This window comes from Mytilus trossulus, chromosome 4, assembly GCF_036588685.1.
Source record: "Mytilus trossulus isolate FHL-02 chromosome 4, PNRI_Mtr1.1.1.hap1, whole genome shotgun sequence".
In the NCBI taxonomy this organism is placed as follows: Eukaryota; Metazoa; Mollusca; class Bivalvia; order Mytilida; family Mytilidae; genus Mytilus; species Mytilus trossulus.
Genome location: NC_086376.1, coordinates 37,731,436 through 37,747,265, shown reverse-complemented (window position 1 = coordinate 37,747,265; position 15,830 = coordinate 37,731,436). Strand labels below are relative to the sequence as shown.

General features: G+C 31.8%; 1 protein-coding gene across 1 annotated transcript; it reads left to right on the top strand.

Moving 5' to 3' along the window:
* The first annotated feature begins 6,217 nt into the window (after positions 1–6,217).
* Positions 6,218–14,323, top strand: LOC134713899 (uncharacterized). The gene is made up of 8 exons (XM_063575178.1): positions 6,218–6,426; positions 7,744–7,854; positions 8,107–8,241; positions 8,886–8,936; positions 9,835–9,945; positions 10,437–10,586; positions 12,908–12,973; positions 14,241–14,323. The coding sequence occupies exons 1-8, from the start codon at positions 6,333–6,335 to the stop codon at positions 14,270–14,272; spliced, it is 750 nt and encodes a 249-aa protein (XP_063431248.1). The 5' UTR covers positions 6,218–6,332; the 3' UTR covers positions 14,273–14,323.
* The last annotated feature ends 1,507 nt before the right edge of the window (positions 14,324–15,830 follow it).

Here is a 15,830-nt window from a genome sequence, read left to right as displayed (position 1 = left end):
TTTGTTAATAGATCATTGTAGAAATAAAGTAAAGAAAACTGCATTTCTTTTTTTTCAACTCACAATTCCATTACCCTATTAGTTCTAGAAAACATGTATACATAAACTCACTAAAGATAACAGAATTAACTTTTCAAGTTATGCCAGACGCGCGTTTCGTCTACAAAGGACTCGTCATTTTCGCTCGAATCCAAAACATTAAAAAGGCCAAATACAGTACGAAGTTATGTTTATCATATCATGTTTTTGAAAAGATTTCAAAAAAAATTAACTTAATTAATTATAATTATATACTGTGAATAAACTCATCATATATACCAGGCTTAAAATTTCATACGTCTTCTAAAAGACTCATAAGAGATGCGAGATTGAAAATAAAAGTTAAAAAGGGTGAATAGAGTACAAAGTTGGAGAGGATTGAGGATCCCAAATTGTGAAAGGTTTTGCCAAATACAACTACTGTCATCTATTCTTGTGGTTAAAATTCCTAAGAATTTCGAAAAATTCAAAGTTTGTAAACAGACAATCTATAAACTGTTACATATTTCTCACAAAAATGCATATTATAATAATTAGATTTTTAGAATATCGAGGCTATTCCTAACGGCATATTATTAAACCCTGATCACATTTATTGTATATTAAAAATAGGAGTGTATGTTTCCGTAATTTATTCTTCCTTTGTGGCCATTTTGAAATTTCAATGTATAAATGGAGAAAATAATTATAAATATATATCATCGTTCAAAATATCAAGAATGCGAATTATATCAATCGGTTGCCTACGTTAAGAGGGTTCAATTAGACTTTGAAGTCAGTTACAAATTCCAATATATGTATACGTTTAAAGTTAATGTTAGTGGATTGGAATGACATTATGATTACTTCTCTAGTGTGTCTTTTTTTCAGTTATAGGACGAAAAAGATCCATTACTTTTAAAGAAGCAATGTACCTGAATTTGAGAATCGAAAATAACATCCTCTCTTAATCCCAAGATCAGAAACCAAGATCAACTCGTGAAGCTTAACCAAAGTGCAATCACCATCAAAATTCCATACGACAATATTCATTAAACTTATCATTATCTGTACAAAATTTAGTTCAAAGACGACTATATATCTACGAACAATAAAAGAGAGGAGTATTTTTTCACATTATTATTACAATTTCGTAGTAATGATAAAAATGAATGTAAAATTCTTAACATAGTTATATGGAATAACTTTGAGAACTTCAGTTATACGTTACAATTAAAGATTTTATAAGCATAAGTAAAGGCAACAGTAGTAAACCGGTGTTCAAAAGTCAAAAATTGATTGAGAAAAATCAATTCCGGGTTACCAACTAAAAAAGAAGTAAACACATTAACTATAACAGTATGAACATATAAAAATTTACTTTAGATATAATTAGACTCTGAAATACTACTTGGGCATGTTGAGTATGAGGAATTGTGTGATAAACGTTAATGTGAAGTAACCTAATGCTACAAAAACAAAACATAAAGAAAAATGTCTGTACCATATATCAAACTGTGTATTGTACCTGGCTAGTGCTGCATACATTCATATAAGGGTGTTATAGACAGGCGAAAGATGCCAAAGGGGTATTCAAACTCATACGTCGAAAATAAACTGACAATACCTTGGCAAAAACAGAAAATGATGATTGGACAAACAGTACACATATAACAACAAAGAAATCTACAGCCTGGGCATTTTTTTTGCCGACCGTGCTAGGGCTGTTTAGCCAGTCAAAGTAGTTAATAGTTTCCATTTGTTTGACTGTGCAACACCAACCGTGTGGGATCTCGTGTGCTCCGGAAAATGATCGTATTGCTTATGTAAGTACAAACCGGTGATAATTCTAGTTCTGTAGGACACATTCGAAGACAAGAGAACAGGATTGTCGTTGTGGTTATAATAATTGGAACATATATGTCGTCATATTTGAAAAAGTAAGAGATAGGCTGTCAATTGTACCTGATTCGCTTTAGTACAAGCCCATATAAGAAAACGAAGATACAAATATAGTAAATCATGAAAAATTGAACTTCAAACCAATGACAACGACGTTAAAGAATTGATGTAAAATTTGTTATTCAGGGTTTGTATGACATTAATATTCAATATATTTCAACAACAAAACAAATCATTATTCAAAAATAAAACTACACCAATCTTATTGCTTCTAAGATTGCCCATCAAAGGATAGTGTTATAGACCTTTTCCTTTAGGTTTAAATCAAATATTTAAAATTCAGAAACATATCAATTGTTAAACGACAAAAACAAGTAATTGCATCTCTGTGTGTAAAAGTGTATTTTCCAATACATTTATGCTGGTACTATTTGCAACACATTAAGAACATTGTTTACATAACTCTATATATTTTTATTACATGGGTATTGTCCTCACTATACCTCCCAAGGCAGATACCCTTTTAAAATGAAATTAGTAACAATAGGTGTATTTGCGTTACATCAACGCTATCTAAAATATTTAAAAAAAAAAAAAACCAACAACAACAAAATACAAAGTAACATTTACTGCTGCAAGACAAATTATATACATGAGATCTTGCTACTTTAACCGCCTTGATAAATCAAATATTCCTCTAAAAGATTTAGTTCTTACCTAACCACACGATATATCCAAATAGAATGCAACGACATAAGGAACAAACATAAAGGAAAATTGATTGAAATGTTCCTGTATGTAGCTTCGTGCAACGGCGTGACAAAAATGTATGTATAATATGAATGGAAATGTAAATACAATAAACTGTCTCTAATTATATTGCAATTTAAACCTTCCGGACCCAGTGTATGAAAAATATTAATCAACGTGTGTTTGCCGATGATCTCAGAAGAAGATGATTGGGTGAGTTAACGGGTCATAACCTTTATCAACTCACTGGATGAATCAAAAAATGCTAACAGGTGTAAATGAAGTTGACAACCTTGTAGAATTTGGAAGACACTCGAAGGGATTTTCGTTTTTCAAAAATGAAAATTAATTTGAAAATCATTAGTGAACATATACTTATAAAAAAGGAGATGTACTATAATTGCCAATGAGACAACTCTCCACAAGAGACTAAAATGACTAACATAGTTTCTCGTGAATTCTCAGATTTGTCCAATTTTTATAGTTAAATTATCAATTATAATGTCAAAATTTACCCTGGGAAAAATAGGCGTATGCATGGGGGAAGAATTGTTATATAATACCTGTGATCTCAGAAGATGATTGGGCGAGTTTGAGGATTGAGTTCAATATCGTATCAGCTGTTAAGCAGCTATGTCCTAGATATTTATCAATGTTGAACGATATGCTACTAAGCTAGCATATCAAAATGACGTCATTAGTAAAACCCTTCTCTGAACCATTTTGGATTTCCTATATAGCATGAATTTTTGGGGGGCTATCTTGTTGTTTATTTGTAACGTACAAGTTCAAAGGAATTTATCAATTTTTGTAAAGAAAATCATAAAATACTTTATCTAATTATACCAATTGTCTTTTAAAATATACTATGTATTTGTGTTTCGTTTGTCCTGTCTCGTTATGTATTATCTTAATATGTTTGTATATATTGTCCTCTTGTACACAAGTATGTGTCTGAGGTTATGAATAAAATCTTGAATCTTGAAATCTAGATCTATTAGCGGCTATGTTATCTATTCGTCATTCGTCTAATAGCCAACATATAGGTAGCGCTACGTAGCAGTTATGATATTAAACGCAACCCAGGTGTGAATGAAATTGACAACTCCGTGGATTGTGGAAGGCTCTCGTTGAAAAAAAATGAAAATTTATTTTTAATCATAAGAGAAACACGTTCTTACATAGTCACTCGTGTATTATTGGAATTATTCAATCCCGATAGTTAAATTACAGATTTTAGAATCTATATTTATAACCCTAGCCTGACATCCTGCACCGAGTTGCGTTCAATATCGTAGCGGCTACATAGTGCTTCGTAGATTTTGACTATTGAACTTTAGCCATAGACTAGTTGTTACATAGATATTGATAGCAGCTACGTAGCTTCGATATTGAACTCAACTCAGGTACAGGTATCCATCTATTGTTGTCGACTTTGTATTGAAATATATAAACATTTGGATTATTTTTGTATCTTTATGTGGTAGTCTCATTTAAGAAACCCGTTTTTCTTATTTACTTTTAATTCCAAGGATTGCTCTGAATAAATGGTAGATTATGGAATTCGTCCGTCTGACAGCTCTGATGGATGTATAAATAATCAACCACTGTCGAGCTGCAGTACATCCAACGATTGCCATTTAACAATAAACAGTAAGCCAATTATTTTATTCAATTGTAAAAAGTTGGTTTTCGATAAGTGGGCCATATCCGTCGCAAATCCTGATACAGATATTGGAAAACAGCCAACCAAGTCAGGTTATGATACCGTCCATAGAATATTGATGGAATTATAACTGACTAATTTGCACGCCTTCGTTTCATTGCATAAAAACAGCCTTTTATAAGAAAATCATGATTGAAAACGCAAGCTTTAGTCACATCCGGCACTCTTTATCAATTTCGGTGTGTTTATCAAGGTACGAAGCAACTTTAGTCTAATAAATGGATTGATTGGTGGATTTCAGGTTGCCAAAGGTCTAGTGGCAAATATATTATGTATGTTCAGAATCAGAAAAAATAACTATAAGCAACTTGAAGGTCATGTAAAAGATTATGGCAAGGGTGGAGGTAAGACAGATTTGGACTTGACGAATTTTGAAAATGAGGATAATTTATAATGAAAAGAGACTAAAATTGCAACAAGACACCAACAAAGAGTAGTTGCAGGGGTTCCAAACTTGCAAAGAACGAGGTACTTTCTTTTATGGAAATATCGGATTGAACGTATCCACTCTGACCGGGAATGGCTTCGAACTTGTATATCCCGTGCAGCAAACGAACATTTCACTTTGAAAGGGTTTTACTGAATGTCGAAAAAATATCTTAATGATTATATGTTACCATTGTCAGTTGCTAACGTTGAAGAAATTTGATCAAATTTCTCAATTCCGCTAGTACGAATGTTGAAAGCAATTAAAATGGTAGGGTTTTAATTGTAAAATCGAAGCAAATACCCCTTTAAGTATAGTAGTATCTTAAATGCATATATGCATGCATATATATATATAAAACAAGTTTTTTCTTAATGAAATACTTAATATTTATTTGTAAAAAAGAACTCTTTCCAATCAATTACAAGACTATAACTGTATACCAAATCAATGATTTATGTTCATATTTCTGATGAAATGTCATGTTTCAAGGTTCAATGGACTAACAAAATAGATTGCTTTATATGACCTTGATGAGGTGGGCGGTAAAGGTATATAACTAGGACAAAAGTATCACAGATACCATTCAGTTTGTAAAACTTAGGTACACATTGTTTCTGTATTAAAATTGGAACCTACGCATTATCTTATTTATGTCATTGATGTAATGACGCTCGCGTCTAGGTGAAATTCCTGCCTACTGACATGATATCGTGAACACATTGTGGAAAACGCAATCACGACCTTAAACAATCCTACTTACTATACTAATTGTATGTTGTCATGTTTCACAGAGTTTACTTGGTTACACAACACATGAGCAAAAAACTAAAACTACTTTAACTTAAAGCCTTAGTTTTAAAATAAAAATATATGTTTTCGCCTTAGGGAAAGAATCTCGAAAAAATAAACAATCACGGACAGAATGCTTTTATAAAATTTTTATATTACAACATAAAAAGTGACCCCACAAACAAGATACGCTTTTCAGTTTGTTTTTAGAAAGATATGTGTTTCGCATAAAACGTCATTATGTATTGTTTGGTTTTATTTTTGTTTGTTTGTGTTTAATATGTGTGTATTTTATTTGTATAATAATTGTTTGTTTTAAGGCTTTCTTGGTTTGTCTGTTTCTTTAATTTTTGTGGGGGACGGGGTCTTAGCATATAATGGAGTGAATCAAATGACAATTGGTTTAGAAATATGTATGCACGAAATAAATTAAGAATATGAGACATGCAGCAAACTCGTGACAGATATTTCTGACATTGAACGGATCTCGACGAAATTATAAATAAATGTAGGTGCAGTAAATGTACCCAGGTCTATTGACAATCAGGAAAGTGCAAGTGTGTTGTTCTTAAATAAATATCCCACACATATCAAAATACGACACACGTAAATTTGCAAAAGGTCGAGTTCAAGTTGCATTATCTTATCGTATTTGAAGGTTCCAGTGCAGTTATTACCTGGCCATTCTTTCTGTTGGACCTTCTCGAACAATACACAATGTGGACCTCATTAATGGTTTTGCCTCTTGTCTTTACCCAGATTTATGGCCAAGGATTTCAGTTATTCTTTGGAACCACAGCATCTCCATCTAGTGAGTATCTTTGTAACAGAATAATTTTCTTGCTTGTCAGCAGTTAAAAAACCCCAGATGCAATACATTTAGTGCGTTTAAAGTTTATTTAACATTCTTATCGTCCTCAAACAGCATCAAGAGGTCAAACTTAGAAGTATACCAAAACACATAGACCAAATAAACCATCTTTCACAAAGGGAACTTGTATGACTCTCTAAAGACAGGTCATTTGTAAAATGAAGACCATACTTTTACCTATATTAATTTTTAACTTTTTATACTTTGGCACTTATACCATTTCTACTTATATCTTATTAAATCCCAGAACAATATATTGATGTTTCTTGTATCAATTATAAGTATGTGTATACGTATAATTGTTTAAACATTGTTATATAATGTATAGTGTACATGATGGGTCTGTAGACTAGTGTTTTCTGGGGGAGGGGGTCAACAGCTTGTATCTCAAAAACGAAAACGGTAACATCCTTTTTATTTTATTCTCTGGTGTTCTTTTACAACCAGAACCCTTATATGAAATTAAAAATTAATCTATGGATTAGTAAATTACGTACACTTTACCTTCATAGGAGCTATGCCATTTTTGATATTTTCATGGAACTACATGTACTTGTTTCTCTTGATGATTTATGTTTTTTGTGTGTATTGAATTTGTTGATATGTCATAATGTGTGTCAATATTGGTGTAGGTCCATTTGGACAGCTCATTAAAGCTTGAGTAATATTATTTGTTTACATAATATCGACTCGTTTCTTGTGTACAATTTGGAGTTTAGTCTGGCGTTCCTTATCACTGAACTAGTATATATTTGTTTAGGGGCAAGCTGAAGGACGCCTTCAGGTGCGGGAATTTCTCGCTACATTGAAGACCTGTTGGTGACCTTCTGCTGTTGTTTTTCTATGGTCGGGTTGTTGTCTCTTTGACTTAACTTCTTTAGACATGAAATAAAAACATTGTCATACCGATGCCTTCATTCCTCTTCGACTTTATACTATATTTTTGCCTTCTGTATATTTTTTATTCGATCGTTACAAGTACTAATGACACAAATATGTATTGTTAAGATACTAATATCCTCATAACTTGGTATCAGTTAAACAGTTGTTTCATTGCCAATCACACAACACATCCGCTTTTCATCACGGGAATATAGTTAATAATATTTAAATTATTCCAGTATAATTGACATTTGTTCATTGTTGAAGACCATAGCCAAATGCAATATCTCCTTTGATTCGTACATATTGTCAAGTTTTCTCTGTTAATGATTTTCCAAAATGTTGTATATTAAGTATGTACATTTTAATTTTTAGATTGTGCAGACAAAATGGACAATTGTTTAGCTTTTGGTAAAGACGCATGTGGTGGAAAATATGAGGCGTTTGCTCGAGAGAATTGTGCTAGATATTGTGGGTATTGTCAAGGTAGGACTTTAAAAACCTACTTTTACATTAAAAACTGAATTAAATTACTTTTTCTGGAGACTTAAACCCGTTGCATATAGAACCAAATTTAATCAACGAACAACTAGTGTAAAAAGTAAAAATCACAAAATTGTCAATATGGAAAGAAACCATAGACTTTGATATATAATTTTGATTAAAATGAGACCTTCTATAACGAGGCACCGACATAATATTCCAAATTGTAAAAAAAATAATTTATATTACATTAAGGTGAACCAACTCCAGCCCCAGCATGTGAAAACAAAAAAAGTGACTGCGAGAAATACCCCAAATCTACATGTTCTGACCAGCGCTACAAAACGTGGGCCAATGAGAACTGTTTCTACTACTGCCGACTTTGTACACGTAAGTTATATATTTAATATGTATACTAGTATTTTGTATATTATCATTAGGTATTTCAGCCTTTGAAAGACATTTTAGAATGTTCTGATAATTTATTTTTCTTCTGTCACTTTTATATTTTGGCATCGAAAGTTGTAACACTATACAATGAACAATAATTGGCAAGAAGTGTTATCTGCAATTCATTTTTATTTGCATATCGTTGGGGATGACAATGTTCGTCGCCATGTTATAGTCGCGTCCTTTTCTTGCTCGTATTCATTTGCCTACATATGATAATGGTTGCCAAGTCAACACTTTGCGTGTGTGTGTTTAAATGTGCCCTGCAAATGTCACCTCAACTACAAACTTTAGTTTAAAAAAAAACCAACTAAATAATTTATAAATATTTTGGACTACAAATCTCCGTCTAAAGTATCTATTGTACCTGTGAAATGGCCACAAAAATGTCATATTCATTTTGTGGAAGCTATGAAGTTATTCATTTGTATTATAGCTTTTCTGTGTTATTATTTGTTTGAAATTACAATGATAATATACTGCAAATATTTGTCTTTAACTGTATAAAGTTATAAAATATCTCTCAAGTCACATTTGAAAGTGCAAATTTATCTTAATGCATTCATTCTTTAATTGTCTATTAGCCGAGCAGTTAAGAATAAAAGACAGCCAGCTCACTACTGTTCCTCCAGCGCGTAAGTTACTGTTTTGTTATTTTACTTATCATCATAATTATTTAACCTTATATCAAATCTGATTAAAATATAGGTTATATGTCTTCACAATGAATATGATACCAGTATTCATATTCGTATTCATCAGTTTCTGTCTATTTAGTTGTAGTGGTTGCATAGTTGACATCTAGCTTTCAATGAAGCTATATAAATCAAATCATCGTTATAGTTTAACATGTAAAAACGCGTTTTAAAACATTAGTACTGTAACAAATTAAAATCACACTTTGGCATATCGTTATACTTCGCCTTGATGGGTTATTAAGACTAGAAACTGCTTTCAAAGCAGTTATTAGTCATTTTTACTTACTCTCAACACCAAGTGATTGCATCAACAGTTTTCATATAAAATAATTAAGACGTTTTAAGTTCCATATATGCATGTAGTTATCTGCGTGCAACACATTTTACGTTCTTTTACCTGTCGGCGTCACAGACACCTCTAGCTATAGGTTATGCTATTACTAGAATAAATATAAAACGAGTGTTCAAATAACGTCATATATTACATTGGATGCTAATGAAATATTAAAAAGCACTAATGTTATTTGATCGGCTTCTTTCAAATGTTCTTTATTTATTTTAATTGCTGCATGTCTTTTAACCGTGTTTGTTTTAATCAAATTGTGCTAACATTGTTTCAAATCATCTTTATAAACAGTTGTAGCTCAAAATATATTCAAGTACAAAACTAGCTTATGACGATATTATAAAAAGATGCATACAAAAGGATAAATAAAAACTACAATGATGCACCGCTGTGTCTCGATCCTTTCCCTACTGGAATGTTGAAGTGAACGGTTTTTGAACCTACACTATTAAGTGCCAGACATTTCTAATGTACGTTGATCCTTTTCAGGTTGTTTGGATAAGAAAAATGACTGTAAAATGTATGGTAAAACATCTTGTACAGGAAATTATGCATCATGGGCAAAGGAAAACTGTATGCTTTATTGTGGATTCTGTCATGGTGAGTCACTTACAGTTTGGAACATTTATTTAAATAATAATTTAACACAAATAGGGAGAAAGATAAGTTCATGTTAATAATGCAGCAGAAGAGTTTAGTTGTAGATAAGTGGACGACCTTTTGATTTTATGGAGAGGGAGTTGGTTAAGATAGATAACGAACCGATTGGATTCCCCCTTTTTATGTTTCTTTTTGAATTTAGATCAAGAAAAACTGTAAGGGATCAAATAATTGATTATTTTCATTTACTTAAGGTTACTTAGTTACTGTCATACAATTGAAATGTTTAGCTAGCGAGAAAAACCATGTTCAATCCACCATTTTCTTCATAAGGAAATGCCTGTATCAAGTCAGAAATATGGCAGTTGCAACATATCATCTCTGTACCGTTCAGCCTTTAAATTATCCAGGACTTATTTGAGCTCTCATTTAGGAAATAGTTGTAATACATTGCAACCGATGTACTAAATTTATCACTATATCGTTAACAGGTAACCCAACACCAGCGCCGCCATGTAGAGATTTAGCTAGTAATTGTCAGCAATACGAAAAAAGTACTTGTACTGATTCGAAATATAGAGGTTGGGCAGAGACTAATTGTAACAAACATTGTGGTTTCTGTTCTGATGGCAGTAGTAGCGGTAAGCTAGTTACAGATCGGTAGCAATTATAGCTTTTTCTACCTCTATTATAGAGCTGTTCATTCTCAATACTAAAAACACACTATTTAAGGCTTCATATTTGTTATTTGTCACTGGCTATCTACAAACTAAAAAAAAATGTTTACCAATGAAACGTCGAGCAATTTATCAAAAAAGAAAAAGAAATGTAACAGTAAAACTTTTCTTGTCCGACACAAAAAGGTTTTTTTCTTTGGAACAGGATTTTATACAAAAAAAACAAAAAACAAAACAATCCTTCTATTTACAGTAAACATTTTTAAATTGGAAAGACATTATTAAAGGTCAAAATATGAGATACTTTTTGATGATATTGTGAACAATTAACTAGTATACTCATAAAACAGATCGATATATTAAAATGTTTTTTTTGGTTTTTTTTGGCTTTATATAAAACGTAACAACTATCGTATACTTTCTTCTTGTTTCATGAACAAGTTTTGCTTTATTATGTGGAGTAAAACTATTCGGGTTTATTATTTGCTTTATTATGTGGAGTAAAACTATTCGGGTTTATTATTTGCTTTATTATGTGGAGTAAAACTATTCGGGTTTATTTTTCTGTAATTAGTTAATACTTCAGGGGCCGGTTTCACGAAGCTATCCTAAGACATGTCATAAGATATGTCATAAGATATATCTTAGGACATGTCTTATGATCCTCTTATGACTATCCTAAGATGTATCTCAGACCTCGTCTCGAAGCTGTCTTAGGATGATCTTAGCTAAGACATCCTAAACCTGTCGCAAGTTCTTTAAATTTTCAAATATAAATATGATTCACGGGAAAAAAATCATGTAAATGTAGTTTGTCTTACCATAAATTATTCTAAACGTATTGATTAATATAATGACATAATTTGCAAAATAAATATAAAAAAATAAAAGTAATTTATATCTAAATTGTCTTTAAACAATACATCAATATAAATATGAAATTTTTAATTCAAAATTAAGAAAAAAGAATATAAAATGATGACATTTTTTGGTACAAGTGAGTTGAATTCAATTTCGACTTTATTGGTTAGAAAAGGTCAAGGGATAAAATCGTGCAATCTTGATTTCAATACATCGAATTTTCATCGTTGACAAATCATGATAATCTGTCAATCTAGAAAGATAACTTTTTAAGCAGGAACAGGATAATAGATAATTAGATAATAATAAGATTTTTTTTTTTTAATTAATATAAAAATTGAGTGTAATTTATATAAATAAACGTATAACTATCCTAAGACCATCATAAGACACCTCTCGCGTTGTCCTAACTTTATGACCAACTTTAAGAGATGTCCTAATTTAGGACCACTTCGTGAAACCCACTTAGGACTAAGATATGTCATAAGACCATCATAAGACATGTCTTAGTCCTAAGACAGCTTCGTGAAACTGGGCCCAGTTTTATTATGTATATCTCTTTCATATTCATTTGATAAAATTTACTGTTTGCATAGCATGAATTGTTCTATATAATAAGAATGTTCTTATCCCGGGCATACAAACAATGCCGTATTTGGCAAAACCTTTTCAACTTTTGATCTTCAGTGCTGTACAACTTTGTACTTTTTTCACTTTGGATCTTTTATATCTGGGCGTCACTGGTGAGTCTTGTCCGGACAAGACGCGATTTTGGCGTATTGAATTTTAAACCTGATGCTTTTTGTTATCTATTAATCATGCTTTTCTTTGTCTGATATGTTCTCCTTTTTATTTGTATTGTAGTCCTGTAATATTATGTTGTCATTTCAATGTTATATTTAACTTTGCCATTAAAGTGCGAGGTTTGGCATGCCATAAAACCAGGTTCAACCCACCACTTTTATTCCCCTTTAAAAGTGTCCTGTACCAAGTCAGGAAGATGGCCATTGTTATAATATTGTTCGTTTCTGTGTGTGTTGCATTTTAACGTTGAGTCGTTTGTGTTTTCTCTTATTTTTTAGGTATTGAGATAAGACGTGGCACGGTACTTGTCTATCCCAAATTCATGTATTTGGTTTTGATGTTATATTTGTTATTCTCGTGGTGTTTTGTCTGTTGCTTTGTCCGTTTCTGTGTGTGTTGCGTTTCGGTGTTGTGTCGTTGTTCTCCTCTTATATTTAATGCGTTTCCCTCGGTTTTAGTTTGTTACCCCGAATCTGTTTTTTGTCCATGGATTTATGAGTTTTTGAACAGCGGTATACTACTGTTGCCTTTATTTAGTACAGTAACTTGATGATTTCATATTACCATCATAATCCAATTTTCAAACACACAAGTTTCTATATTTTACAATGACACTGTAGGTAACCAACCACAACCAAATCTAAATCCAGTTCCAACACTATTCGCCCCACAAGTTCCAGGTTCAGGTAATTATTGCTCGTATTTTGAAGATGGTAATTATTGCTCGTATTTTGTAGATGGTAATTATTGCTCGTATTTTGTAGATGGTAATTATTGTTCGTATTTTGTAGATAAGCTAAATTAAAATAAGTTAAACTGTTCTCTAATTAAAAGACAAATACATATAATTCAAAGAGTTATCATTCAAACATTATTCACAAACTCGTGACTAAATGGATAATGGGGTTCGGTCACAAGGTGCAAGGTTTCACTATTTGAATTGATACAACATTGTCACCTTAACTGAACTTAGTACCTACAATGTACATGTATATACACACAAATTTAAAGAGTGCATTTCTACGAAGCAATGGCCGAAGCTCACCTTCATTAAAGTGCACGTAACTTTACTGTTACACAAATGTTGCACAGTCACAGCAGACTTTAAACACAAACAATGTTACATTGTATTACTAAATATGATGTCTCTCGTGAATAAAATGTAAGTGTTTCGTATTCTGCCTTCAATTAGTATATGGTAAAATGAAATAAACAATTAAAAAGATAAATTCAAACAAGGACAGTCAAGTTCTTATTATATGTTTTAATAATAAGAGTGCAATGTACTGACTTAGTCGCCTATTCTGGTTCTATATCCTATCGTTGTAAATATAATGGAATTTGATGCGACTGTCATACAAGTGAAAGCGCTATAAAAACAGGTTCAATCCACCATTTTTTTACATTTAAAAATGCCTTACCAAGTCAGGAACATGATAGTTGTTATCCATTCGTTTGATGTGGTATATCATTTGATTTTGCCATTTGATTAGGGACTTTCCGTTTTGGTCAGGGAGTTTATTTTTGTGATTTTACTTTTGTGTAGATAGTTCTGGCTTTGATGGTCAACATGTGAACAATAGTTCTGTGAAGTTTTTGGGAAATTAGGGTTGAAAATGATAGAAGATGAAAACTTGTTCCTTCTTTCAAAAAATTTCTGACAAATTACTTAGTTACAAATTTAACAATAAATGAGAAACAATTATTTAAAAAAAATCTATAATGGCACAAGGTGCACAACTTCAACATATGTACAATCTGGCTTGGTAATTTCACAGATGTGATCAGATATGGGTTGACAATTTTAGGAGTTGATTTCGCAATAGGTACCCACTTTCTCTCCAGCTTGACATCACCATGAATACTATAAGGCGGCTTTGGATTTCGTTCGACCGGGACAGGGGATATTAAACGCTTTACATATGTTACATTAAGATTTTTTTGTTGTTGCAGGTACCTTGGCGCCACCACTACCCGGCAGATAATTGCAAACTACATTGTGATGAACAAAATCATTAAACGCAATATTTTATCCATGTTTTATTTTTGTACATAGTCATTCAGACGACATCACAAAACCAGGTAAAAAGCGAATTGTTGCCACGAAAATAAAACAGTTTGGCTGTTTTCCATTCTCATTAGTTATAAAAGATGTCATTGTCCATTTTGTTCAATAGCTTGTATTCGAAACTTTTTTTGTTGTATCACCATTTATGTTAATTATAAGTACGACTTAGTACATTGTGCGTTCATTTTGATTGGATAAGGTCATTTATCTTAGATGCTCATAAAAAATAACAAGATTGGTATTGGCAGGAAATGACCACAGCATTTATTAACAGATATGATATATGTACTGTTATATGAAATGCAATTTGTGATATGATATATGTACTATTATATGAAATGCAATTTGTGATACATGTAGATATATGAACTAAAATTAACTGATAAAAATGCATATGTGTCTTTGAAAATGTTATATGATGATCGCCGAATATGTTTAAGGTGGCAGACCATATATGAAAAGGGGAAGTTCAAGATAAGCTATTAACCCTGGAAATCAGAGGCTAATGCTATCATACGATTACAATAAGTCTGTAAACTGCAAATATGTTATCTAAGCGCAGCGAAATCTGCCATAAATCAAGCGACTAACCCTGGATATCAGAAGTTATCGCTACCAACGCAAAGTTTAATAAAAATCAGAAAAAAAAACAACAAACTAATACATTTCTTTCCAAGTTATCCATTCAATTTCTATATGCATGCACGTCCACTCCTCGTCCAGGATTAATCTTTTTTCTTGAATGACCGTCTCGTCATTAGAACTTTTGTACATCTTTCCACATAGAGTGATGATTTAATTGATGTAGTCTAGACAATACAATTCTGAAATAAACAAACAAAACCAAACAGCAGTATCTTCCGTAGGAATTGCATTCTACTAATAAATTAAAGGGAGGGTGGGCGGGTTTTAGAAGATAAATCTATGGCTAAAAAATGCGTCTGCTTTTCCTAAATGTCGACGTCAAAAAGGAGGATTATGGGTAAATCAATCACTTGCAAAGATCGATAATCCAACTAGAAACCAAATACTATTACTTGACGATGTAGTATAACGACGGACAGTGGTATGAGCACTACCGATAACTGATTTAAATTTTAGATTTTAAATCCTATTATCTTAGATGCTCATAAAAAATAACAAGATTGGTATTGGCAGGAAATGGCCACAGCATTTATTAACAGATATGATATATGTACTGTTATATGAAATGCAATTTGTGATATGATATATGTACTATTATATGAAATGCAATTTGTGATACATGTAGATATATGAACTAAAATTAACTGATAAAAATGCATATGTGTCTTTGAAAATGTTATATGATGATCGCCGAATATGTTTGAGGTGGCAGACCATATATGAAAAGGGGAAGTTCAAGATAAGCTATTAACCCTGGAAATCAGAGGCTAATGCTATCATACGATTACAATAAGTCTGTAAACTGCAAATATGTTATCTAAGCGCAGCGA

Coding starts and splice junctions, on each gene's coding strand:
- LOC134713899 (XM_063575178.1), top strand. CDS start 6,333: ATGTGGACCTCATTAATGGTTTTGCCTCTTGTCTTTACCCAGATTTAT. Junction 6,427..7,743: donor AACCACAGCATCTCCATCTA/GTGAGTATCTTT, acceptor TTTAATTTTTAG/ATTGTGCAGACAAAATGGAC. Junction 9,946..10,436: donor TTATTGTGGATTCTGTCATG/GTGAGTCACTTA, acceptor TATCGTTAACAG/GTAACCCAACACCAGCGCCG.